This window comes from Mchenga conophoros, linkage group LG5, assembly GCF_057382185.1.
Source record: "Mchenga conophoros isolate Kocher_MC1m ecotype Shallow Benthic linkage group LG5, M_conophoros_male_GT1.1, whole genome shotgun sequence".
NCBI lineage: Eukaryota > Metazoa > Chordata > Actinopteri > Cichliformes > Cichlidae > Mchenga > Mchenga conophoros.
Window position 1 is genome coordinate 22,704,203 of NC_140530.1, and position 27,436 is coordinate 22,731,638.

General features: G+C 39.3%; 1 protein-coding gene across 2 annotated transcripts in view; it reads right to left on the reverse strand.

Annotated features, from left to right (window-relative positions):
- Window positions 1–27,436, reverse strand: part of vgll4b (vestigial-like family member 4b) — a 43,077-nt gene that overhangs the window by 12,787 nt on the left and 2,854 nt on the right. Inside the window, exons 2-3 of one of the 2 annotated variants that reach the window (XM_085274287.1) lie at window positions 27,151–27,224; window positions 2,664–2,877 (exon numbers count right to left, since the gene is read on the reverse strand). In XM_085274287.1, coding sequence (XP_085130413.1) covers window positions 2,664–2,877; window positions 27,151–27,214 — 278 coding nt within the window. In that variant the 5' untranslated portion in view covers window positions 27,215–27,224. Of the gene's footprint in view, window positions 1–2,663; window positions 2,878–9,486; window positions 9,909–27,150; window positions 27,225–27,436 lie in introns of those variants that run through there. The other variant, XM_085274286.1, reaches the window with a different exon arrangement.

Consider the following 27,436-nt stretch of genomic DNA (forward strand, 5'->3'; position numbering starts at 1 on the left):
AAAAGACACATTTGGGATGACCCGAGGGGAACTTGGTTTCCAGGATAAAAAAAAAATATCTTTGTGAACTAGAAAGGCCCTGGATCCATCTTCAAGCTGCAGCAAGTCAAGTAGCAATTGACTTTTGTTAGGTAGAGATTAACCTGCAGCAGCAGGAGTCAAATGACTTCAAGGTCATAATTAAAATGGAGATTAAATACGGGGATTATGGCTTGCGCCTTGGAAATAATCATGGTAAAACGAGCAGTCTAAAAAGCCCTAAACATCACAGACATTTGCATCAGTTTTATTTTTACAGAACCTTATTCTAGTCAAACAACATGGTTGCACGTAGGAGCTGTGGCGAGGATCTGTGACACCAACTGAAAGCTGATATAACAATAAGTTCTACTGTGCTGCACAACACCGACTTACGAAACTTGTGATACACAAGTAGGAGCACTTACGTATCGATGCATGCAAAAGTTAACCACACAGTGCATATATAATGTCCCACGTGGAGTGAAAAACAACAGAGACAACAGAATAATACCACAAGCAGTGGTTGGATTTACTGCAGACTATAACCCTAATGCCCACACAACTGCCACAGAATAACAGGAAAAATGATGATTCTGCACAAATGTCAAATCTCACAAGCTAATCCTTTGTTATGTGTCACAAGATTAAAGAACAAAGACCCTTACCCACGGCCTCAGTAGAACAGCTTAATTCAAAAGTCAGATGCAACCTAGTCTAAATAAATAAATAAATAAAAATAATCATGACAATAAAACGACATTATCTGTATGCTGCTATAGGTTCTGCAAACAATTATTGCTTCACAAATATCAGTAAATACACAAACACCAGTGTGTAATTTTTTCCATTTACCTGCACTGTGGAGTGTTGGAAAACAGTGCCAGTAATTTGAGATACTTCTGCAGAAAGTTTTTTGAGATTTTAACTTGTTTAACTCGATTGTAACTATTTGGCCAGTTCCTCGATTATATCATAACTATTTAATGTAATCCTAAAATCAACATTATTTACTCACTGACTTTTCAGACATACAAACTCATTTGTTGAAGGTTATATTCGCTCTTCCTTGTTGGACTCCCTGAAGCAAAGTGTTTCCAAACAGCTGAACTGGTTTTACCTCTCTTGTTGCCCTAGGGCTCTTTTCTTCATCTTGGCTCGAGGTGAATTAAACCTGCCACAGCATGGCGAGAAATGACTTTGAGCTTTTTAGGGAGGGGTAAAAGGGCCACAGTTGTAAAGGAAAGCGATGCTCTGGAGTCATAACAAAAGAAAAAGCAAGTGCATCAGTGCGAAGCTAAACGAGGTACAAATTTTTTATTTTTCCGGTAACTTGTATTCACAACTACCGGGTGCTAAAACTAACTGATGATGAAAATCAGGTGGTGGGCAACCATAGAATCTATCTACACGTGAACATTTTGTAGGGTTGCCTTTAAAATCTGTTGGTTTCCAAGTCATCTATTCTCAGACACTTGTGGGATATTCCTGTTTGGGCCAGCCATGTACTACATGTAAGTGTGTGACTATATAAGTTTAGCTATATAATAACAATGCTTGTACCCATTCTCTCTTCTTCCAGTTTCCAGTATATCCAGTCATTCATCTACTGCATCCCATTGTGTCAGTTGAAAACTTCAAGAAGAATAAAAACAATCCACATATTACTTGTATTGTATTTTTGCATGAGGCAGAAATGGGCTTGAATATCTCACTCTTTGGATATTTCCTAATTTTATAGAATATGTCGTTTCCTGCTGTTAAATTTAAATTCATATGAGAAGCAAAAATATAATTTTGCTGCCCCTCTTCCTTTTCTCAAACTGATCATTTTATATACAAGTATAGCCAAAAGTCATAGCACAGCCCTTGTCTAGTCATTTGGCAGACAGCGCTGTGGTTATAAAAATATGTTCGACTTCTGCTCCGCTCCCCACCCCCAACCCCTACCCCCAGCATCTGGACATACTGACATACTGCACGCAAAACTGTACAGCTCTACCCAGCACCCCTTGACTCCATCTGCAATAAATAGCAATGGCTGGAGTCCTATAACTGACTCAGTCATGTCTGACTCTGACTCGACTGCCCCTGGCCCCAGCAGTCCTTCACCACCACCAACCAGGACTCTGGAATCTCTGGTATTGGGAATGCGGGAACGACGTGAGTAATCGTTCTGTTGTACAGTCCCTGTTTCCAAGCTTCCAGAGATCTGCAGCTATAAGGAGTTTGTAACACTGTTGAGCGAGCTAAACCTGGCATAGCACCCTGGAGTCCAAACTAGGACTTCTAAGATAGCGCCACTGTGCACCGTTTCACACATGGATGGCAGAAACACGTGCATTGACAGGAAAAACTGACTTCTTTTAAAGGCTCAAGGCACCAAGGGTTCTAAATATGCATTCTGGACATGTATGAAAAACAGTTCAGTGTACATGGCCATTCACTGGCTACAGTGTTTGTTTGTATATGAAAGAGACAGATGGACAGGAAAGAGAAATGTGCACTGATAGCAAACTACAAGTTCATTTCCATTTCCAGATACTCATAAAAAAGTGAGCATCTGGAAATTATAACTCCAGATGTTTATAAAGCTTTTTATTAGAATGTGTGTGTTGTTCAGTTGCATGTGTATATGTACTCACAGCTGCGCGGCAAACAGTCGACTCATCTTTGCCACGTGCTCGTTTTCATCCATGTCGCTGTCCCCCTGATCACCACTCAGCTTCCTCTTAGTGGGGCTGATGGGAGGAGGACCCGTCCTGTGGCTGGAGGAGGAAGATGAGGAGGACGATGATGAAGACGAGGAGGAAGACGACAGGGACAGGAGTCTGGGGTCTCCTCTTAAAGCTGCCTCACCTGAGGAGGAAAGACATCAAGGGAGGAAAGAAAGACAAGACAGAGGGTTATTAGTGCTGCTGACACCGTGTTCCAAAACACGATCATTTAGAAGTCTGAATGAGTTTGAGATTGCTCCACTGCTACACAAACTCTGAAAGACGAAAACATCAAGTGAAACGCAATACAACATTAGGAGAATGTGTCTTAGAAAGTTTGCAAAAGAACTGCTGCCTGCACTTTTGTCATTTTCAAAAGTGAGACTAGAGTGACAGTTGTGCAGCTGTGGTCACCTCACGTGGTTAGCTTTACTAAGATTACTGTAAAATAAATGTCAATTATAGTAATTAGCCTAAATTATAGCATTTAAAAGCAGAAGGTGACTGCTGTATTGCCACTTTAAAACAAGGTGTCTACCGCATGACAACGTTACAGGCTGTGTCTGGGGTTTTGTTGACTTATACAGTTTGCTGAGAGAGGCACAAACCTCTGGCATAAAAGAAGGAGTATCTGGTGAGGAATGTTTTGAAAGAAATAGTTGCGGATGGATTCTGCATATGTTTGTGTGTGGGGGGGGAACTATTTCTCCCTCTGCAGCCTTATCCCTCGTACAGAAGGCCTACAGAGTTGTCAGTGAGTGGGAGTTTAGAGCAAGAGAATCAGGAAAACTACCACTGGCTCTGTCTCAGCATGGGGACTTTCCACTGCTTCTGCCTCATGTATCTGTCTGACTTTACCCAAACAACACTGAAAGGCCTACACTAAAACTCCTAGTCCAACTCACATAAAAACGAATTAGTTACAAACACTTGCTAACTGTTAGTTCATCCTTCATTTCAAATTATTTTGTATAACAAACCAATCAGTATTGATTAGATTTTGGAGAAATATTCTTCCTGCATTTGTAGAACCAAAAGAAAAACCCAAAAAACACACACACACACACACACACACACACACACACACACACATTAGTACTAAGTAGCAGGACATTAGACATTAAACTGAATTCTTATAAATATTTATTCTTCTTTTCTTCAGATGAATAAGGTCATAAAATCTGGTTGAAAGCCAGTTTAAACTAAAACTGAGTCATTCAGAATACGGCAGCAAAAACAGCCTAAAGACTATGAAAAGACTTTGTTCCTCCACCATTCCTCCATGTATGTTAAGCTTCATGGCCTATGAAACACAGCTGCAGCTCCTCCCCTCACCCTCTCTCTCTGGCATGTTCCTTCTCGTGCTACTGTGTACCATGGTAACAAGGGTGACATCATCTTTTTTGGCAGGGAGAGGGATGGCAATAAAGGAAGAGAGACTGACACCACACTGTCCAATCAGCATCCAGGACTCGCTTATCACCGAGTAAAGTGCTCAACAAAAGAGTGAATCTTCGAGCGGCAAGACATTCGACCGTATGAGGTCAAACACTGTTGACCTGCGCGACAATACAACTGCTATTGCACACTAATATATACTAGGTTGTCATTCAAGTGTAACCATCTGACACGACTGCAGCCTTTGAGAATTTTATTATGTCCGCTTTTTCTTATGAGTTATAGAAGATGATTTCACAGCCTAATGCAGTTTCAATACACACTAATTCTGCATTAGTCATTTGTATTTTTTTAAACTAGGGATATACAACAAACTGGAAACTGGTTGCATAGTTTTCCTTCTGAAACTAACCTGCATTGGTGATAATTTGAAGGACAATGCAATGAAATCATTTTCTGCAATTTATTCTCAAATCAAAAGGCAAAAAGAAACAACAAGAGCAGAAGTACTTACACATTAAGTTTTTATATATTTTTACACACAAGAAATGTATCTACATATAGGAAGTGATTATTTATAGTACATTAGTTTAAATATTTGTTCACTAAATACATTTCATTTACATTAAACCAGCAGACAATTAGTGGGAATAGAGCCGTAACCCAGAAGCCAAACTCCACTCTGTCTTTTCCCCTCTCTGCTCTTTGAGTTCATTAGGTCCACATGATCAAAGCCTATTTCTCCTGATAGAACTTCAAACAGCTTGGATCAGGATGAGATTGGATTACAAACTGAGGCGAGCTTCCCTCTCCATCGCTCTCATTTCCGTCTCTCTCCCCCTTCCTCGCTCTGTCCTTCCCCCCTATCTGATACTTAAAAAAAGATGGTTCCTAGCATGTCTTCTCTCTGCAAAACAGCTATGTAGTTATTTTTAGCTGAATTTCTCAGTAAATTGAACTTGGCCCTCTGGCTGCCTTTATTATCCGAGTCCATGGAGGTTTTACACTTTAAATACTAAAAAGGAAATACAAAAAAAGCTCTTCCACAAAAGTCCTGGACTGTATGAGACTGACCTGAACTTTTAAACCCGATGTTAGATTTGTTTGACCTCTGATATGAAAATGGAGGCACACAGACAGACAAAGAGAGACAGAAGAGAGGGGGAAAAAAACACAGCGCAAGTAGGTGGTTTAGCATAATCAGGTGTCGCATGTCACATTGATGACACATCGGAATAAATCCCTACATGGCTCACATTAAAAAAAAGATTCAGTGTCCTATTTGGCAACATGGTTTTAATTCTTAGCAAAACTACTGAGCATCAGAAATGCTGATTGCTTCAAGGTCAGCTATGATGTGTTAGGGAGATTTTAGACAACTATATCAATACAAAGACTGCTGCTTATTAAAACTCTGAATTCTATTCTCCATATTTTGGTTAAAATAAAGAGATGAGATGATGTTTTGTGCTGTGCTTCAGTGGTCAAGAGTCTAAGTTGCAAGTAACAGCAATACAAAACTAGTTATCTCTAGTTCATCAGATTAACTAACTTAGAGAAACAACCTGGACCTAGTGACCCTCTTATTGGCTTTTTAACCCACCAAAGTTGTAACTGCCTTCACAGTAAATGGTGGTTAATGTTAACTCTACAACATAATTCCTTCCCTTTGCCTGTGTTGCTTCACCATGGCGTCACTTCTTTGCTGCCTGCTGTGTACGTTAGACAAAAATGATGTTGTATGATGTCAATCATGAATTAATTTTTTTGTTGGTAAAAATAATTGCTTTGGCTTAACTTTGTTTTTAATTCATAGATCTGCCACCAACTGCATTTTACAGTTTACAAAAATCCATATTTTGCTCTAAATCCAAATGAGCCATTTGAACCACTGAGCCCTGAAATCTCTTTACAATTAATTAGGTGACAGCCCCAGGAAGCTGCCAAAGCTGTGACCACTGCTTGTCGAAGGACTACTTATAAACATTTAAGGAACTGTTTAAAACTCATATCAACTGAGCTTCAAGTTTCTGAAAACTAAAGGGGTGTTCAGTGAAGTAGGAACATCATAGAAAGTCGATGACATTCAGCAACTTCAAGCAACGATGCAATGGGTCCCAAGTTTTGTCAACTTTAAGGCAACTGATTGAAGCAACTAGCAATTAGAGTGAATGGTATTGCTGATTGGCAAAGGGGGCAAATATATTAACAAGTTATCCAGGCAACATTAGCCTAGAATGTCCACAAGCAACCAACCACAGGCAGCAAAGCGACAGCCAATGAGCAAGTATGGTGATAGATCAGGTTTTGGGGTTTTTCTTTTGGCAAGTCCTATCCCCACTTCAGCCAGTATGTCACATGTATGTATTTAGTATGCATTTAGTTTGAACATGCAGCACATCGAACATGGCTGGAGAGCATAGAAGGAAAGTGTTGAACAATGTCAGTCGCAATCAATACGTTGTTTAACCAATCTAATTTCAATGCTGTGGGCCCACTGTCAATCAGCTCTGGCCAATCACAGATAAATCATTACTGTTTTTCTCCTGTATATGCTCTTATGGCTTCTTTTCTAAACAAACATAAAGCAGAAAGATATCTGAGGAAGTTTAGAAATGACATCACTCTGTAGTTTTTGTCAATATGGCAGCCCCAAAACTACAGTATTGGTGGGCTTCAGATTTGAATGACTACTATATGGAATTTGTTATGAAGCACACAGTTGCATACAATTTATGACATGGCATAAACTTCCAAATTTCACATGTTCATCTGTCCAACCAGGAGTGAACACACATTTTTCTTTAACTCACAACTGAGATGAATTAAGTCATAAAGACAGAAAGGAAGACGATTAATGTCACTGTAGGTTCACGTCACCATCATAGCACATTAATCACCCCTGGTGAATGAACTTGAGGTCAGAATCTGTTTTTCCATGAGCCAAGTCAAGACCCTGAATGATGTCAACTTTTTTCTAATTCACTACAGCTGATTTGATTTGTTTGTGCGAGAATTCACTAAACTTTGTCACTTACACAGTCTGTAAAAACAATATATCTACCTGCACAACAAATAAAATGTTCAACCTGAGATTACCTAGAAAGTCACACTAGTGCAGACTATCCAAGCTGTTCATCCATTATTACTTTTTTTTAGCAGCTATTCAGTTGCATTATAGGCAGGGTATTCAAATGTCCCATCTGCATTAAATGTTGTTAAATGTCAGTGATAATACAGGAGCAGTAATAGCTTCACAACAGGACAGTATACAAGTAGGAGCGTGATTGTTGGGAAATGATGGTGTAGTTTGGCTCATGCATATAGTAACAAGTCAGAACACCCACAATATCACAAAGCACTTCTATCCCTTTCTTGGCTCAACAAGTTTGAACACGAGGGGCTTTCCTTTTCCCCTCTTCACTGATAAGCGTGTCCTTTTAGCTTTGTTTTCTTATCATGAAGCTCAGATTTTAGCTCAGTCAGCTAAAAACCATACACTCTCTCTCTCTGTGTCACACACACACACACACACACACACACACACAAACAAACACAAAGAAAACCAAACTGATTGTCTTAATAGTGCAGAGATATGCTTCCAGACACAAATTGTATCCAAACCAGCAGATATATAAGCACAAAAATACCACTACAAAGATTTTATCTCCATCTTTACTTATGTCATTTTATTTAGAGTTAGATGACAGCTGTGAGGAGTGAAGCTTCGTGGTGACACAAACGCTCATATTCTGACTAGCAAAAATCCCGGGCCAGTGGCAGGCTTATCTAATACACCTGCACTGTGCAGAAATGGCACCAACATTTCTCAATAATGGCATGTGAGCTCAAGCTTCTGAGAACAGTTTGAAGAGTCATGTGCCTAAATGCAAGCAACAGCCAAACAGGAATTACAGCAACCCAAGGCTTTTTTTCCCCTTTCCCCAGAAGCATTAGAAACAGATAAAAACACAACAGAAGCCTTAATCACATGCCAAACCGCAAAAAAAAACAAAAACATTTTTTCTTCTGCTGCTGGTAGCATAGGTTCACCAACAAACAAAACAGAAACTAACGTCTGTTTTAATCATATGCCATTGTGCAAATGTGCAAAATGGGTGTCAGTCACAGCATATTTAAAAGGAGCTCCATTACAAGTTAATTATATGTTAAATGATGAGGCAAGCTGAAAGGCACAATAGCAGGGGAAAGAAGCAATGTGACTAAAAACAGGAGAAGAAAAGCCTGCCAACCAGTTTATTAAGAAAATGCGTTGTCTTTGTGTTGCTGCTGCTTTTGTAATTGTAAAAAATAAGATAAGGACTAATTATCAGTCACCACGTTATCTACCAGTCTCAAAGATTTACTTTCTATCTATAAAACATATTACTTTATGTTCATGTCATAAACTGAACATTTTGACCTGACTTCAGCTTGACAGTTGAGGACCTGCTGGTGAAATTAAACAAGGACATGCTTTTTTTCCACTCTTGGATTAGACCCTAGTTGCTGCAGCAGAGGCCAGCGACAGGGCAGAGGGAAAACTTGGACATAGCCCCCGGACAGACAGGATAATCTTACAAAGCCTGACAGGAGACAAGAGCGTTTTCAAAGTCAGGCAGTTTGCAGAGATTTGGAATCTTCTACTCTCTGATTTCATGACAAAGACATAATATTGAATGAAAAAGTTACCTTAATGCCATGAAATGACTTGCAGCCCACAGAAAGAAATCTCTGCACTTGTGAAATTAAACAAAGATTAGCAGCTGCAGCTTACAGCGTGCTGTAGGGGGTCAACCCCACAAAACAAGATGTGAAAATCTTGGACACATCCGTTCATCTGAATGCAAACGGCATGAATAATAGGACAACACCAGAGAGCTCGCTAACTAGTAATACTGTGAGTCAGTCTTATGAGAGACCATTAAATGGACACACGACTTACAGACAATTAATTCAGCCTTTTCTTTCTAGATTTTTATTCAATAATAAAAACAATGATATGACAAGTGAATAAATGCACTTCCAGCCATTCAGAAAAGGACAAAATAGAAAGAGCGCTTACACCAACTCTACGTCAAATGCGTTACAATCGGGTTAAAAACAAATGCTGAAAAACACTACTCAAGTCTGTATTCATAAATCGTATACAAGCTAAATCAATGCTCATGTGTACAGAGTGGCACGTTTTATCTACCGTGCTTGCGGGAAGAAACGACTAACTAGCGAAGCAGCGTAAACTGAGGAGAAAACTTCGACCAGCTACGTCGTTAACGTTAGCTCGCAGCGTAACGCCACTCCGAAGTTTAAAAACAGCCGTACGCCCACAAACAGCCCAAACCCGCTAGTTTACCTTCGTAGCAGAGAATGCCAATGTTGTTGTTCATCTTGTCCAGGTACTGGTAGTTCAACAGGTCCATTTTCATTAGTAGCATTTATCGGGCTTTAATCAAAAACAAAGGGGGAAAAAAGAAGACCAGCTTGTTTTCTCCCTTCTCCTCTGAAGCGACGGTAAAAAAGCTAAAGGCCCAGCCTCCAACTTTACTTCTGTGGAAACTCAACAAAATTTAACCCGTGTGGAAAGTGATCTCAGTAAGTTTACTTTTTGAAATACGGGTAAGTATGCAGCGGTGACAAAGCGCAAAGAAATAAAATAATACAAAAATATGAGTAGCGTCAGTTCTCCTCACAGCCAGCTGTAAGTCGACTGCACTGACACGCAGGCTATGCTTGGTATGACTCCTATGCTTCACCAGCGGTTTCCACTGTTGCCGAGAGGGACGCACTGGGCATGCTCGCTAAATCCGTGGAGCGCCTCAAATATCAGGGATATTTTACGCACAAGATCAGCCTCTCCAAACACATCCAGAGAGAAAGCGAACGACGGGAGGGAGAGAGAGAGAAAGACACACACACACACACACACACACACACACACACACACACACACACACACACACACACACACACAGATACCAAAGAACTGCAGCAATCCCACATGAAGTCTTTAGGAAATAAATACTACAGTTAGTAAATATTTTAAGTCCAAGTGCTGTAGTTTGTTGTTTGCTTGTTGTTGTTTTTTTGTTGTTTTTTTTTGCAAAAGGTTTTAAATATGCAGACGTGCAATCCAGGCACACTCCATCTAGGAATACAGAGGTCATAAGATTACAGTTGCCATAAAATATTTTTAGGTCGATATAACCTTATTTGAGGGAGAGTGCCTTACTCTGATGACGGTGCTTTACTGTAAACGTTTCTATGTGTTGTAATAGTACAGGGAGACCTGCAAGATGTCAGGAAATTAGGAGAAAAAAACTTGAATAAAAGGGTAAATAAAAAAGAAACTGTGCTTCAGTTTTTGGAGATGCTGTTCATAAAGCGTTTTGTTTACAGCCAAGATACTTTCCTACCAAAATATTGTTTTTATTCATCTGTCAACAACATACTTTATAGCTCAGAATATATTGTTTTTCATTCAGGAGAGGCCATGAGGATAAAGAGCAGGGATATGCATTTTCTAAATTGTCTGTCGGCGTTTATTTGGACAAAAACACAGGCAAACTTTAGTGTGTTGATTTAAAAAAAAAAGGTTTAAAAGGGCCTGGTGGGCCTCTAACATCCCGAGTGGTCCTCTTCTGCCCCCTAGTGTTTGACGTTTGACATGGGCTAAGATAGATAGATAGATAGATAGATAGATAGATAGATAGATAGATAGATAGATAGATAGATAGATAGATAGATAGATAGATAGATAGATAGATAGATAGATAGATAGATAGATAGATTGATTGATTGATTGATTGATTGATTGCACTGATTGCACTGATCAGGCAAGGGGGAATGAAAAGAGTACATAGACTCATGAAGCTCAAAACACTGCATAGCTTGTTGAGAAGAGAAAAGAACAATTTCCTCAGGGCATATGACAACACACCTCACTAGGTGTGGCTGTGCTTTAGTGTCGGAGTTTTTCATGTGACAAATACATGCAGAATACCTGTGGATATTCACTTTTACACTCAAAATAAAATATTTATAATGGAAAGACAGCAAGAGGAAAGAAAATAAGCAAAAAAGTGAAAGATTCCAAATTAAAGGGAGGAAAACTTATTTAGCCAATGTGACCATATATTAGTGTTGCATGTTTGTTTTTGTTTCTGGTCTTGGTAACCTTACGTAACAACATACAAACAGGCCAAATAAGAACAAGGAAGGGTAATGGAAAAGAGCACAGTGGATTTGTTTTGTGGGAAATATCTGATGGTGTGGATTTAACTTTACATGCAAAGTCTACATTTCTCATAAAGCACAAACAGACCTCTATCTCTGTCATTTAATAAAAGACCCCCAAAATCTAAAACTGCTCAAACTAATGTAAAAGGAAAAAAAACTTTACCTCCTGTCTCGCAGAAATATACAAATGCAACAAACGCAGTACGCATCCATGTAAACACACACCCACTTCATCCTGCTTCACAAACACATTGGTCTATACGCCTTCTCCTTTCTTTGTTGTGCAGACACAGACACACAAAAGCCTTTCCTCTCCTTCCTCCTGGCCTCCTCCTCCTCCAGTGGTGACTCAGAACTGAGGAACACGGTTCGTGTCTATTCGGACGGCCATTGTTTGCAGTTTCAGTCACATAAAGGTTGATTTCAGGCTAACTCCTTTCAGTGCTTCACATTATTCTCCGGACAGAGAACCTTGCACAAATATTTTGTGAAGCTTAAGTCTGTTTAGTGCCACAACTTTTCAGGATACACCGAGCTGTTGTAACAGAAGAGATAAGGAGAGACAGGTGCTATCCATCTGTGTACAGAAACTCTCAGATAATAACAGATTGGTGCCCTCTTATGGCCAATAGAGGCTTCCATTGACCAACAAATAATAAATATCAATCAACATTTATAGATGTGTGCATTTGACTAGATAAGTCCAAACCATGCTGGTGGTCTTTCATGATTATACATACCATATTTAATGAGACGTACAACTAAATACCAACATGTTAAACTCATAATGGCATTGGAGGAAATATCTGGGAATCCCCACAGCTAGTAGACCTCGAGACAACATCTATTACATGGCAACTACTACATGAGAAATTGTCATAGTAATCTACTAAAAATGGTTACTGAATTTAGAAAACAGCCTCCTTTCATGTCCAATAAGGGTTAGCTGGTGGAATGTGTGCAATATTAGAAATAGTGCAAAACAATAATTGAGTGAAAATTTCAATTTGAAGCAAACTGTGAAGATAAGTGTGAAAATTAGCATCAATATTTGTCATATTTAAGGAAACTTTCTTATTTTCACTCTGACAAAACTATGATAATGAAGAACAGAAGCTTACTGGTGAGCAACAGCTTAGCCCCACATCCCTGTACACCAGAAAGTTATAAGGGTTTGATGTCAAGTTTCTTCCTTCTGAACACAGGTTTATAGTCCCAAAGTGAAAGAAGTAAAAGAGAGCTAAATTGTAACATCGTGGACCTCAGTTATATAAACTGAACCCTGACTTTTTTTTTAACATAATAATGGATAAAGGATGATTCCAACTTTTGAGACTATGTTATACTATTTATACTTACTCTTGTAAAAAATACTGAAAGCCATCAAATAAAAGAAAACTGTAATTTTTACATTTTGCATTCCAATAAAATACAATTAACAACATCAGCAATATCATCAACAACAGCATTTGGGGCATGTTTGTTTTTTCTGAGTATAATGCGGTCTGATTGCAGCTAAAATAAAATGCATGAGTATTCCTGTGGTGGCTACATTTACTTTAACGTGCATACCAATCATGCAGTTATCACAAATGCATTACACAGAGTTTGCTTACAAAGAAAAACACATTCTCCAACACAACATTCCTTGTTCTGGCCTTGCAGGCTGTAAGATGAATAAGTATAATAAGCAGATTAATGGTTACACAACAAGCTGGTGAAAATCCACCTCTTTCTTCCGCAGTGGCAAGTTGTTACACACAAGTTAGCCTAAGGAGGAAATAAACCTTTTCTCCTCACTGTTTCCATAGCCTGCTTTCTTTTGCGCAACTCATATGTGCCAGCTCTAGGAAACACAGTATGGCCCATCAGCTACTGATTATTTATCTTTACCTCTGCCTACTACGGACCATAGACTACATTTACAATAACACCTGTCCTATTTAGACTTTGCTGATCAGGTTTGAATTATGCTTAGTTATAATTTTGCTTAGTTTAGAACCTAAACAGGAGAAGTTGATCCATTAGTATTAGTAAGCCAAACTTTTCCAGCTTTCCTGCCATCACCCCCCCCCCCCCCCCTGCTTCCTCTGTACCCATTCATTAATGTAATCTGCCATGACGAGGTGCTATCAGACCTAGTTTTTTGATCTCCTCCAATGTTTACGTGTCTCTGATCAGGTCTGGGCTTCTCCAGAGAGTGGGTGTGTCAGGAATAGCAACGCTGCACAGGCAAGGTGGTAATTCATGTTAATGCTTCATCAACACACTCTCATGTTGCGACACAAACACTGACAGAACATAAAAGATGATGCTGATTTTAAAGACTATAACAAAGGCTCGCTTGATTTGCTCATGCTTCCTATTTCTTCTCCGTATTCTGAATCCTCTTCACGCCTTATTGAAAAGTGAGAAAAGAATAGAGGTTTATCACTTTCTTTGTTTACACAAAATAACATTTGTGTAAACAGAATCTCATTAAGGCGTGGAGCAAGAACAACTGTCACAGTGGCAGCGGCTAAAGGTCAAACCCTTGATGACTTTACAGCGTCTCTGAAATTTCCCCAAACCATTACTGGCTTTGTTTACACGGTGACATAATGCATCAAAGATGTTTTTCCTTGCTGAAATGTGTCATCTGAGCCTCTTGTATGAGGCTGGTTACTGAACAATCTCTTTTCCACATACCTCGAAGTTGTAAAAGGTTTGATCGCAGCTATAATGTCTGCAAACAGCTGATGTTCTTATATTTTGCATCATGACACAACACAGATTTTAACCAACTCCACGTCACTATGAATTAATCCAAAACTTTAGTTTAAACATTTAAATCTCCCTGCTTCTTTACACATGGTTTCTGTGAGCACACACTCCCACAGGAGGAAATATCAGGTTGCTGCACTGAAACAATGACAACAACAGGTGACTGTGTGGAAGCGAAGCCGTTCAGTCATTTCCCGCCTTTGTCTGGCGTGGGGTGAAAAGCTGAAACCTTTTGTTTATTATTAAGCACGGCCTTGTTTAATATTAAACACAAGCTCGCTTTTGGTGGGACTGTTTAACCATTACATCACTGGAGTTTGTGTTTTTGTTATTTTGGGGGTTTTTTTTAGCCTGTCATCACATAAGAGACACCGACCTCGAACTCGATTAAAACCTACATACTAACTCTGTAATATAATACTACTGACATCATAGATACAACAAACTTAATGGGAGACAAGAGGTAAATGACGGAGATCACCATTATGTACAATATGCCCTACTTTTTGCATTATATCCAATTACTAAACCTTAACGGCAAAAATACCTTAACCTCCTAGGACCTGCCGTCCACATATGTGGACATCGCATTTTGGGTTATTTAGACCAAAATACTAAATTTTGCTCTACATAGGCCTGATATCCACTTACGAGGACATTATACTGCTACTGTTCTATCAAAATTTTAAATGAATATCCTCATTTGTGGCTCTCATTTTTCTTAAAAACAAAAATAAAGTAAAAAAACATCTGGTAATTCTTTGTTTTTACATTCATCGGGCCCCAATATGCCCGAATATCAAAGAGAAATTAAAAATGCATGTCGTGGAAGAGTTCGGGTCTTAGGAGGTTAAGTTGTATAATTCAGAATGTATTATTTTAGGACATTTAGCAAACTTCTATCATGTTACAAAGGTTTAAATATATGTAGAGGAAAGTATCGCAACAAATACATTATTATATACAAATATTTTTGGAATCTGGGCCACGTGGACACTGACAGCTCTGAATAAGAGTCAGTACACCATTAAGGTTAAAGATTCAAGCTTGAGCTACTCCAAGGTTCATTTAAGGAACAAAGACCATTTCATGGTGGTGCTGCCTAATGGCAACCAGATTCCTTTGTTCACATTTAAGTGCTTGCCTTTGAGTATCTATCAGATCTGTTAAAACTTTATGTCCCATATGCCTCGCTTAGGTCATGAGAAATTTCGAGTAGTTCCCAGATTTGCTCTAAAAGCAGACTGAGCTGTTTTAGTTTCAGCTCTGAAACTCTGGACAGTTTCACCTTTCAGATCAGGTCATCTTCCTACAGTCCTCAACTCACCTCTACCTGTTAGCTGGGTTAGGTCTCATTCATAGTGGTGTATTGTCAAATTGCTTTAATTCTGTCTGGTTTCCATTTCCTTTTCTAAATTATTTTACTGTGGTTTATAACTTTCTCCTAATTTTATCTTAATATTGTTACAAATGCGTGTTTTGCAGTACTTGAGTCAGTGTAACTATTATCAACAATGATGGTGGTTTCTTAGTAGTGTTATATGATCTTTAAAATCAACATAAGCCTGCTATGTCCTGTGCAAAGTGTTCTCTCACAGCTGAGACATCCTAGTCATCTGTGACCTTCTCTTCAGTATAGTCCATCTGTCCTGTTTGGCTTTTTGCAGTTTGAGCAGGCTTCCTCACTCATTCTCTCCACGTGATCTCTTGCTCATCTTTAGAGTTTTTGTCTGTCAGTGCTAAACTTGATTTGCACATCTTCTATCTGCCTGATCTTTTTTCTCCCTCTGTCTCTAAGTGTTTTCATCTACTCCTCCCCTGCAGCGTGCCTGCCAATATTTGTTTACGGCATAAAGAAAACCGTCTTGACAGAAACTGGCTGGCATTGGCTACGCTGGCTTCAGGCAATGCGAGGCTGGATACTAATATTATGCTACTGTTGGAAACACATCTCCAATCTTATGTACAGCAAGTTGAGATTCAAATCTCTCAAAAAAAAATGCTGATAACCACCAAAAAAAAAGAGAGAAAAGTTTCCAAATATGGCATCCAACTTTGACACAGAAAAGTTGAGGGTGGTCAGTGTCTCTTTTGTTGCTAATTAAAGAATGGTTAAGCACTTCAAATATATCACACCAAACAGATTCTATTTCTATTAATGGAAAAGGATAACTCCGCCCATCAGCCATTCGAACCTATGACAACATTCTTGCCATGCTAACAATTAGCTTGTAGCAAACCGACCCCGGGGGAATGTCTGTGCCACTGCCACTCATTTTCTCAATCTTTGTTTTGTATCCTGCTTTGCTATGCTGGATGCAGTGGCAATTAACACAATATAATAGTTGATATTCTTAGTGTAACCCTGAAATTCCCATTTGAAAGTTAAAATGTACAGAAAATAGAGAAATCTAACCTAGACAATGATTCATCTAGGTGAACACAAAAGAATGCAATAAATAAATGCAATGCATTCTTTAAAACTGCTGCCTTGCATAAGATGTGTGCGCATTTCTTTTTGTATGCTTGGACAGGTCAAATGAACTACCTTTGTAACAAAAAAAAAATGAAAAGTAACAATGACTCATCAAAATGCTTTTCCTGCACTAGAAAAGTCAACCTTTTTTTGTGAAAGGCAATGCAATCCTATTTTATTTCATTCTCAGTAGCTATAGCGAGCGCTATCAAAAAGAGAGGAATGTCAAATATGTGTGGTCAGCACAGCTCTGAGAGAAGGTTCCCTCACTGAGACACAGAGCTGCTATAAGACCAGCAAGTGTGACATTTACTGAAAGCAAATCTAGGACACGGTTTCTTTTACATTTTAAATATCAATGTTAGGACCCAAATTCAACCACCGCCTCTTGTCAGCTGAGTTCTCTGAATGTGACTTGACTATTTCACTCATTATAGAAAACTTTCATGTAAAGAAAGAAGAGAGGAGCTTTACATGAAACCTGGTGGATACCCAAAAGTAAGGAGTGTGCTGGATGATCTGCGTGTTTCTGCAGTTACTTAACTTTCTAATAATTTAAATTAATCAATAAAGATGATAATTCTTTGTACTATTTTCTCAATACATATTTCATACTTGATGCTGTTGATGCCGTAAAATATTATTGCAAAAAGCCTGATTTCCATGCCTAAAGGAGTCTGCTGTGAAATATACCACATTGCAGTGTATGTCATATCGAATTTGAGAGACAAGTACTTGCTTATGTGTAATATCTGTATAGAAACTATAAAAAAAGCAATTGGTCAACGTAAGAAACTCAAATGACATTTTTAACACACATATACAAAACAATCTGAGGTTTTGTATATGTGTGTTACAGGGAAAACTGTGTGTAACAGGAAAAAAAAAGGCTTGGAACCATGATCTTGTGACACTTGACTTTTGACCCTGCAACAATGGCAGCCTGTAGAACTTGTCGCTTTAATAGCCGTCTGCTGAACCGGCGGTGATGCAATACCTGAGTAAGTGTGCATTGGTCAAGCCCTATGTAAATACAACTGTCAAAGGAAGTGTATAGTGTAGAGGTAAAGAAAGATGAAGTCATCTTTCATTTACTGCTTGTTACGCTGCATTGGGGAAAATCAGCCATGGCAGTATTCTGTACACAGGAACAGGAGGGGAACAAACCCTCAGGGTGATTCAAATTGTACGAATGTATGATTCTGAGGAAGGTCAATCATCAAAGAACTCCAGGGCACTCTCTGGCACTCTTTCTGTCTGTTGTTTTTTTTTTTTTGAAATACAGATGTATGTAAAGTCCCTTTGTTTTCTATAAAGATCATAAGATAAAATATGTTTTTTCTCCCCTTGATATACTGTAAAGATAGTAGAACCAGTATCAAAACACAGTACACTGACTTTGGGCTCAAAACCTAGAGAATCCAATAAGAGCAACCACTGCAATCATTGCTCAGGTGTATTATAGACTAAGAGACTAAGATTTCACACTCGAAAGGAGTTTAATATTAACTATTTTATTGGGCTATAGTGGCGCTAGGGCAAAGTTTTTTACACTGGTAGTGCAAAAAGACGTTTGCAGGATGTATTAGCAGAACACATATACTGTACCATATCCACAGTTTAATTATCTCATGGCTAGACATGGACTTCCGTAATAGTAATCACCTACATCCACATTGAGCATATTCCTTCATCCTGCAACATGCCACTTGGGAATTGTTGCTAGCTGGTTATGTTTTTGTTTTTGTTTTACTATTTACTTTCGTTACTTCAGCTAATTTTTTACTAGCATACTACATGGTCTATGTTTATATGTCAGGTTGGGTCTTAGACTCCACCTCTCTGGGAACATCTCAGGCCACCCTGAGTGTGAGGGCCTGTCTCCCCCCACCACACTGATGCCAGTCGCTGATGCCCTCACCCGTCAGTGCATTGGTGGTTCTCAGTGTCCAGAGCTGGGCGCTCGAGTGTGTACTGGCTCACTCCCAGCGGCTGCTTGGTGGGGCCCTCAGATCTCGGCTCTCTGGGCCCAGGGGCTTGGCCCGCTCTGGCATAGCAGGCTGCCGGCAGAGCCTGCAGGCATGTCACTGCAGCCCCCTGTGGCTTCTGCGCCATTACTGCTGGTTTCCTTGGTGTGTTGTTCTCTTTTGCTTGTTTTCTTTTTTTTCCAGCAGGTGATCCATCGGATTTTCAGTCTTTTCTCTCTGTCCCTCTCCCCCTCTGTTTTTCTTTTCCTCTCCTTTTCTTTAACTTCTCTTGTCCCCCAGTCTTTTGTGTTCAGATTGTAATAACTTAAAAGTAAAAATATAAATAAATAAATAAATAATAAGGATCAGTCAAGTGGACCAGCCTGGCAAAGCCGTAATGATTCACTTAGGAAAATAAAATCTGTTGGGCATTTTTATTGGCCTTCAGACAATAATCCTGATTGCTGCAGGCAACATAAATAAATAAATTAAATTAAATAATAATTAAGTTGGACAGTGAATATGGACTTAACATGGAGAGCTACACATCATTTGTCTGAGAAGTAGTAGTAATATTACTACTGGAGCAGTAACATTCATAATGCCTAAGAGTCCATTATTACTTTATGCCTTGTTTTTATTGGCCATCAGAATCAAATAATGCTTCCCTCTTTGCTTTTATCATAGTATAACAGGCTTATAGTAACAGTTAACTCTATCAAACTGGAGGATGATAAAAAATAATCCCAGTGCAATTCCAGTCACTCTTTATCATTTGACTCATCCTACCCAGAAACAGCCAAACACACTGCAAAGCCTTTGGTCCAGTAATATTTTACATACCATAAATGTCTTTTGTTATGGTAAAAAGAAGACCATAACAAACAGATGTGAAAGAACTATGGAAAAAGTGTACCAATAAAATATGAGATAAAATGGGATGAGAGAAACTTTTACATCACTTTGCCTTAAATCGCTGTGGTCGTTACAGCTGATAAAGACCTTTCTGACAAACAAGGCTTTTCTACTGCAGACTCTTTGAACTATAGAACAACTGATAGGGGCGATGACCCAGACAGGCCTAACAGTTCTTGTAATACGTAGTCTGTAAAATAATGAAACATAAGAGATACCGGCTACAGGACTGATAGTAAAGCTGACCAATAAAACAACTGAACTAGACACAATACAGGACACACATAAAAGGTATTATGAAAAATAACTGCACTGTCTGCCATCATGTTCCACATTGTCTTCCATTGTTTTGCTTGTGGCTGATTCTTGCTGGTAGCTTTTACTGTAAATTTAACCACTGTCTAAAAAACAAGACAGAGTTTGTCAGTGAAAAACATGGACTGAATCTATATGTACAGTGGGGCAAAAAAGTATTTAGTCAGCCACCGATTGTGCAAGTTCCCCCACCTAAAATGATGACAGAGGTCAGTAATTTGCACCAGAGGTACACTTCAACTGTGAGAGACAGAATGTGAAAAAAAAATCCATGAATCCACATGGTAGGATTTGTAAAGAATTTATTCGTAAATCAGGGTGGAAAATAAGTATTTGGTCAATAACAAAAATACAACTCAATACTTTGTAACATAACCTTTGTTGGCAATAACAGAGGTCAAACGTTTACTATAGGTCTTTACCAGGTTTGCACACACAGTAGCTGGTATTTTGGCCCATTCCTCCATGCAGATCTTCTCAAGAGCAGTGATGTTTTGGGGCTGTCGCCGAGCAACACGGACTTTCAACTCCCACCACAGATTTTCTATGGGGTTGAGGTCTGGAGACTGGCTAGGCCACTCCAGGACTTTCAAATGCTTCTTACGGAGCCACTCCTTTGTTGCCCGGGCGGTGTGTTTTGGATCATTGTCATGTTGGAAGACCCAGCCTCGTTTCATCTTCAAAGTTCTCACTGATGGAAGGAGGTTTTGGCTCAAAACCTCACGATACATGGCCCCATTCATTCTGTCCTTAACACGGATCAGTTGTCCTGTCCCCTTGGCAGAAAAACAGCCCCATAGCATGATGTTTCCACCCCCATGCTTCACAGTAGGTATGGTGTTCTTGGGATGCAACTCAGTATTCTTCTTCCTCCAAACACGACGAGTTGAGTTTATACCAAAAAGTTCTACTTTGGTTTCATCTGACCACATGACATTCTCCCAATCCTCTGCTGTATCATCCATGTGCTCTCTGGAAAACTTCAGACGGGCCTGGACATGCACTGGCTTCAGCAGCGGAACACGTCTGGCACTGCGGGATTTGATTCCCTGCCGTTGTAGTGTGTTACTGATGGTGACCTTTGTTACTTTGGTCACAGCTCTCTGCAGGTCATTCACCAGGTCCCCCCGTGTGGTTCTGGGATCTTTGCTCACCGTTCTCATGATCATTTTGACCCCACGGGATGAGATCTTGCGTGGAGCCCCAGATCGAGGGAGATTATCAGTGTTCTTGTATGTCTTCCATTTTCTGATGATTGCTCCCACAGTTGGTTTTTTCACACCAAGCTGCTTGCCTATTGTAGATTCACTCTTCCCAGTCTGGTGCAGGTCTACAATACTTTTCCTGGTGTCCTTCGAAAGCTCTTTGGTCTTGGCCATGGCGGAGTTTGGAGTCTGACTGTTTGAGGCTGTGGACAGGTGTCTTTTATACAGATGATGAGTTCAAACAGGTGCCATTCATACAGGTAATGAGTGGGGGACAGAAAAGCTTCTTACAGAAGACGTTACAGGTCTGTGAGAGCCAGAGATTTTCCTTGTTTGAGGTGAGGAAATACTTATTTTCCACCCTGATTTACGAATAAATTCTTTAAAAATCCTACCATGTGAATTCATGGATTTTTTTTTCACATTCTGTCTCTCACAGTTGAAGTGTACCTCTGGTGCAAATTACTGACCTCTGTCATCATTTTAAGTGGGGGAACTTGCACAATCGGTGGCTGACTAAATACTTTTTTGCCCCACTGTATGTGTTATAATAGAGATGTGCCATGGGGCTATTAATGGTCATAGGTCCAGCTGCTATATATAATGTATCGTAGTCTAATGTTATGGATAGATTTAAAAAAAAGTGTGAAAAGTGTCAACACTTAGCATTTTTACAGAGGCCAGAAGTTCCTTCATTTCTTTTGAGTATTAATGTCTGTTTAAAAATTATAATTTTATTCTACAAGTAGAGGGCAGTTAGCTTAGCTTCGCAGGCAGGCTTTGTTTAAAAGTTAATAAAATGTCACCTTCTGCCTTAAAGTTAAATACTTTTGTTTAGTTTGATGACAAGTCTCAACTTTATATGAGGTACATGAGACCATTTCAAGAGCACTGACTTGCTGGATTTCTCTACTCTGTGTGAGTTTGCCAAACAATCAGAAACTCAGAAAGGTATCAGTTAAACAAATGTCTATTTTGCATGTATGCAGTCCTTTTGTGAATCATGCAAAATGTTATCATTGGCTCCCAATGTTGAATCAAAGACCCACTTGTTTTTCTTGTGAGCCACTGGGTTACCCATACATACAAGATCGTGTGTATCAAGATCTAAGCCATTTCCTTCAAAATGCCCCACCAAGCCTGATGCACTACACAGAAGGAGCTGTGCTACTCATTATCTACATTTCATGTTCACTTAAAACCTGTGTCATGTTACACGGGCTGAACTGAAGAAAAGTCAGAAACCAAAACAGGTTTGAGGGCAAACCTACTCTTTCCTAAGGAAGCCCTAAACAAAACCAAACCCATCCCACCCACGGGCACGAATTCTCAATCAAATTACCTCCCACGTAGAATCCCTCCGGATGGGTTTAGACAAAGAGCAGTGATGCAAGGTCTCCGATTTCCCTTTCAGTGTTGATCCAAGTACATACAAATCATCATCGACATGCTACGACTAGTCCGGACAATACATTTGCTCGAAGAACTTCTACACCACCCTTTAAGAGTTTAGAAAAGTGCCAGTTCAGATTAACCAAACTTGCCTCTACCATTGCGGTACACCTCAATAAACATCAGCTGTGTGACTAAACTGAGGAGGTTTACTGTCGTTTGCAAGCACAGTGTCAAAGCCAGTTTCATTAAATCCACTTGATGAACATTTAATGAGCTGAAGAACTGAAATAAAAACAACAAAATATAAATTTAGCCTTCGGGTGTTGTTAATCCCCTCATTCTCCTTTTATAAATCTGCTCTGTATTTTTTTTAATGGTATATTATCTTTATATTTAAATAAGACTAATAATTACCGAATACCATTGTTCCTACATTAGCATTTCTAGCTAATGCTAACACCAGCTAATACCAATTCGCTTACCTGCTAACAATGATAACGCTACTTTGCTAGTATTTATAAGAAAATGTTTGTAGAGTTCACTGTCGTAAATGAAAATGTGAGTGTGCTAACATTTGTTTAATGTTTATTACAACAATGTATGCACAGAACTTGGGAAAAAAGCATTTTCTTATAATGCAGCTTAACTGGACTGAAGCGTTTTAAACAGATTCTGAGGATGATGGAGAAAGCATTATTGGATGGCTGTTCCTGCTCTTATTGTGTTATTGCTACAGTCTTTTATTTTATTTTTACTTGTAATTTTCCAGTTATTATTATCCAGAATTGTAATAACTATACTATGTTTAAACAGTTTTTTATGGATATTTAAAACAGGACGATCTTGAAAATGAGAGCTCGTGTCACAGTGAGATTATTGTGAACAATTTATTTAAGTTTTGCTAATAAGCACTAAATGCAAAGTGATGAAGTGACTTTTTTCAATATACAGATTGGAAAATAAAATAAAAACTGGCAGAACCAGAAAACACAATGTTTGTCAATCCGTCTGTCTCTCCATCCATCCAATTTTTGTTACTGTTATATGAGAAAGCAACTACTGTATGCCACTCATCACAATCAGTCAGAATTTCGTATAAGTGAGGAAGACAGTTGAAATAGTTGGAAAAAGAATGAGTGCTTCAACAAACCATGGAAACTAACAATAAAGGGTGTATTCTGAAAGTGTGTGTGTGTGTGTGTGTGTGTGTGTGTGTGTACGTGCGTGCGTGCGTGTACGTTTATTTTATAAACAAACAAGTAGGATTTGAGTGCACCATACGAGACCACAACCACCTTCTCTTGGCACCAACTCCTCCTTTGTTGTGGTTCCTGTCAAAAACAAAAGGTCCGTATTCCATCTTTTCAATAGAGCCCTAATAGAGCCCTAAATAGCTGGCTCTCTTTGGAATGACTGGCTTAAGTCTGACGTCCACGATCCAACACGCAATCTGGGCCTGCTCACTGAGAGCGCTCACCGAATTTATGAAACATATTATGTAACTTATTATTCAGGAAATGTGCATGCATATTTTATAAGACGCAGAAAACGCGAAGCTACAAACAAAAATAATTAATCTGTCCTTGAAGCTGGGCTTGCAATGCATTCTAGACTGATTTTCAAATACAGGTCTGCTTCCAGGAAGGGTGGAGCACACCGTGAGATCTTCCAAGTAGACACCAAAATTGCTATGGAGGGTGATGACAAGTATTAAGCATTTACCCACATTCACCATTAAATACAAGGCACAGTTTACTTCACTGTTTTTTTAGTATGTGTGTAATTACCATATATTCGGCTTCAGGAGCATAAAACCTGTCATTAGTGTTGCATGCAGACAGTTTGTCCTCAAACCGGAAGGTGGCTCCCTGACAAAGACCGGTACTGCTGAAGAGTGTGTGTACTGTAGGTATGTATATGCAAGCATTGTGCTGTTTCATATTTGGAGTAGGTTGAAGTATATTTATATACGTTTATATAATTTTTTTAGCAGGCTTTTTCCCTATAGTGGTTAAAGTTGTAGTTTCTCATCGAAGTTTTTTGCTTAGAATTGCTTAGAGAAATATACAAAAAATATGGTGCAAAGAGCCACTTCGTCCCAGCATGCAAACATCGCCTTATAGATGAAGTAAGTGAAAGTGAAAGAGAAAGTGAACTGCAAAATTGATCCAGGTATCTTACAGAATGTCAGGGTGGCTGTGCAGCTGGAGCTCAGCAGAGGTTCTAAGCACCAAGCCAGAGCCTTGGACATTAATCCTGCAGAGATGCAATGCATCTCTCACCGTGAGAGAGCCTTCAATGCTTAGCACAAACGATACGGCAGAATTAAACCAGTTCTGTGAGAAGCCCAGAAGTCTGACTTTCAGGTCTGTAGCAGCTAACAGCAACATTTAAATGTTTGTTTGGTTTTGTTTAATGATAAGTGTACTGTAATCAGGAAACTTGTTGTGTTGCATTAGTTTAAGAGCACTGTCTTTGACTCAGATCACATTCTATGGAAAACCAGTTTTTCTTTTAACTGTACTCATAAACCTGCAAGGCGACATACAAACGGAGATCCAAGGCTATGATATTTCTATACTTTTCTAACTGTCGGCAGATTCTCGTGAACAAAGCCGTTACTGCTATCAGCCCATCACAAGTACAAAAAAAGGAAAACAAAATGTTTGAATTGTATAAACGACAAAAACTTCCTGGTCTGAAAAGTGAAACCAATACAGAAGTGCCTTTGTATATCAGAGTCAAAAAGGAGGATAAAGAAAGGACTGCTTTACAGTGTGACTGACAGGTAATAAGCATATGAGAGAAGCACATCAAGTCTTCACAAAACTAAGCAACATCACAGTGACTGCATCACCTCTTCTATACAATCTATGGGTTCTCCTTGAAGAGTTGCCTCATGTTGTTAGAACTAATGGAAGTAGAGTTTCTTTTTAAGCTTGTACAGTATAAGCTTTCATATTCAATTAGCCTTAATATTTGGGCCTGAGCCAGCAATTCTATTTACTGCAGTAATGTCAATACATTATTCATGTTCAGTAATTTTATGTCCTTCAAGACGGCATTTCTATAGTTCCCTGAAATATTTCAAACAGTGATGGCTTATCTGCAGGGGTATGCAGGGGTATGGTTGGAACAGCTGATCTGATCCAAAGCACTGGCCTAAGTGAGCCCCACTCATTCAACGTGAATTAAATCAGTTGTTGAAAAGGCAGGCCTGAGCCTCTCCCTGATCTGTGACAAGGCTCTGGTGTCAAGTGCTGCGCGGTCTCTGCAAAGGCTCGTCATAAATGCAAATGAGCCCACAGAGGTTGTTGACTTAACTGCCTGTTGGCCTGGTTGTTCAACTAACTTGAAGCTAGTTTTGGCAGACTCGCTCGTTAGCTGACTAGTGTAGCAGTTAGCTCAGCTGGCTCGCCGATTCAAGCCGTTTTCTCCGCACTATTGTGGAAACAGGTTGCGTGCATTGTCTTTGGACAAAGAGGCCATACACAGCTGACAACAAAAAGTGGCATCAGCGCAGGAGAAAAAAACAAAAACACTGCAGGGGAGCGAGGGAGCAGAGGAAGAGGGGTGGGGAGATCCCAAGGCCTTTTACTGAGAAGTACAAGGAAGCAGATATTCCACTTAATTTGAGTGAGAACATTACAGGAACACGCTGGTGACACAGCAGTTCTGATTATCTTACTGTATAATGACTTGCTTATATGTGCGTCAACTTAATCAGCTCCAAAATGGGGATCTTCAAATAACCTTCTAGCAGGTTTTATCAAAGTGAAATAGACACAATAGGAAGACTGAATCTCTATAAAATAATAATACTAAGAAACACTTGTCTCAGTGGAATTCACTGCATGTCCTGTTTCTTTTAAGAATTCAAATCATGGTATTTATGGATATAAATCACAAAAAAATCACAAAGTCAGAGCTTCTAGATTTTTCTCTCAACAAAAGTACAAACATTTCCAATGCCACTCTACCAAAGACCAATTATTAAAAGTCAAATAAACAAACATACTGTGTTTCTGTGCAAAACATCAAAAATAACAAACTGAGCTGCCTCCTCTAAACAGTGCATGTCAATTATCAGTGGTATCCACTGAATGTTAAGTGTCCTTGTAGTTTTCGCTCAGCTCTGGAGCCTGCTGGCTGCAGGGAGGCCTGCTGAGAAGGACCGGCCATTTCTCGTTAATCTCGGAAGGAATTTTTTTCTGCACTGCCAGAAGCACTCAGACATGATTAGGGAAAGAGAAAGGAAATGACAGAAGAGGCCGGAACAAAAAAAGGAAGAGAAATTAAGACAGCGATGAAGTGAATGACTGGAGAAGAAGATGGACAGAAATCAATGAGAGTGACACAGACACAGAGTCAGCAGCAGGAAAGATAAAACCCCACCCTGATTTCAGTAAAAGCAGGTTAACAGCGAGGTGCTGGTTAAAAAGAAGTAGTGATGACAGTTGAAGGCCGTTGGTCTAATTTGCCTGCAAATCAGAAAGCACAATTGTACAACACAAAGACACCTATTGTCTTATGAAAGAAAACGTGGCCCGGGGGTTTAGACTGTAAATACAGTTGCACTTCATCTATATGTAGCATGACTGTAATGATACAAATCATTTGCCTGCACCTTTCAACGGTACAACAGTCAATAGAGAGGGAGAGGAAGCAAAAAAGCGGCATGCATCTGAACTCGATTTCTGCAGGCTCATAAATACAAGCAGAAATGGAAGCTTGATAAAACTTACTCTCTTCCTCATTCGCGTGAACAAACGATGCTGCTCTCGACAGAACATCCAGTGGCGTCTCCATGCTTGGATGCCTGCAGGGCAGAGAGGAGGGCAAAGTGTCAAAACTCTTTAGGGATCACTATTTGTCAGTTTAAGCAAACAAAAAAAAGGAGTTAATATTTAATTTCCTTAAAAGCTCCAAAACTGTTTCAAAGTCTCATGGTGCACAAAAGTAAAAAGAAGAAATCTGACTGCTTTAACTGATGCAGAATATAAATATAAAAGATTCTCTCGTTTTTTCCTC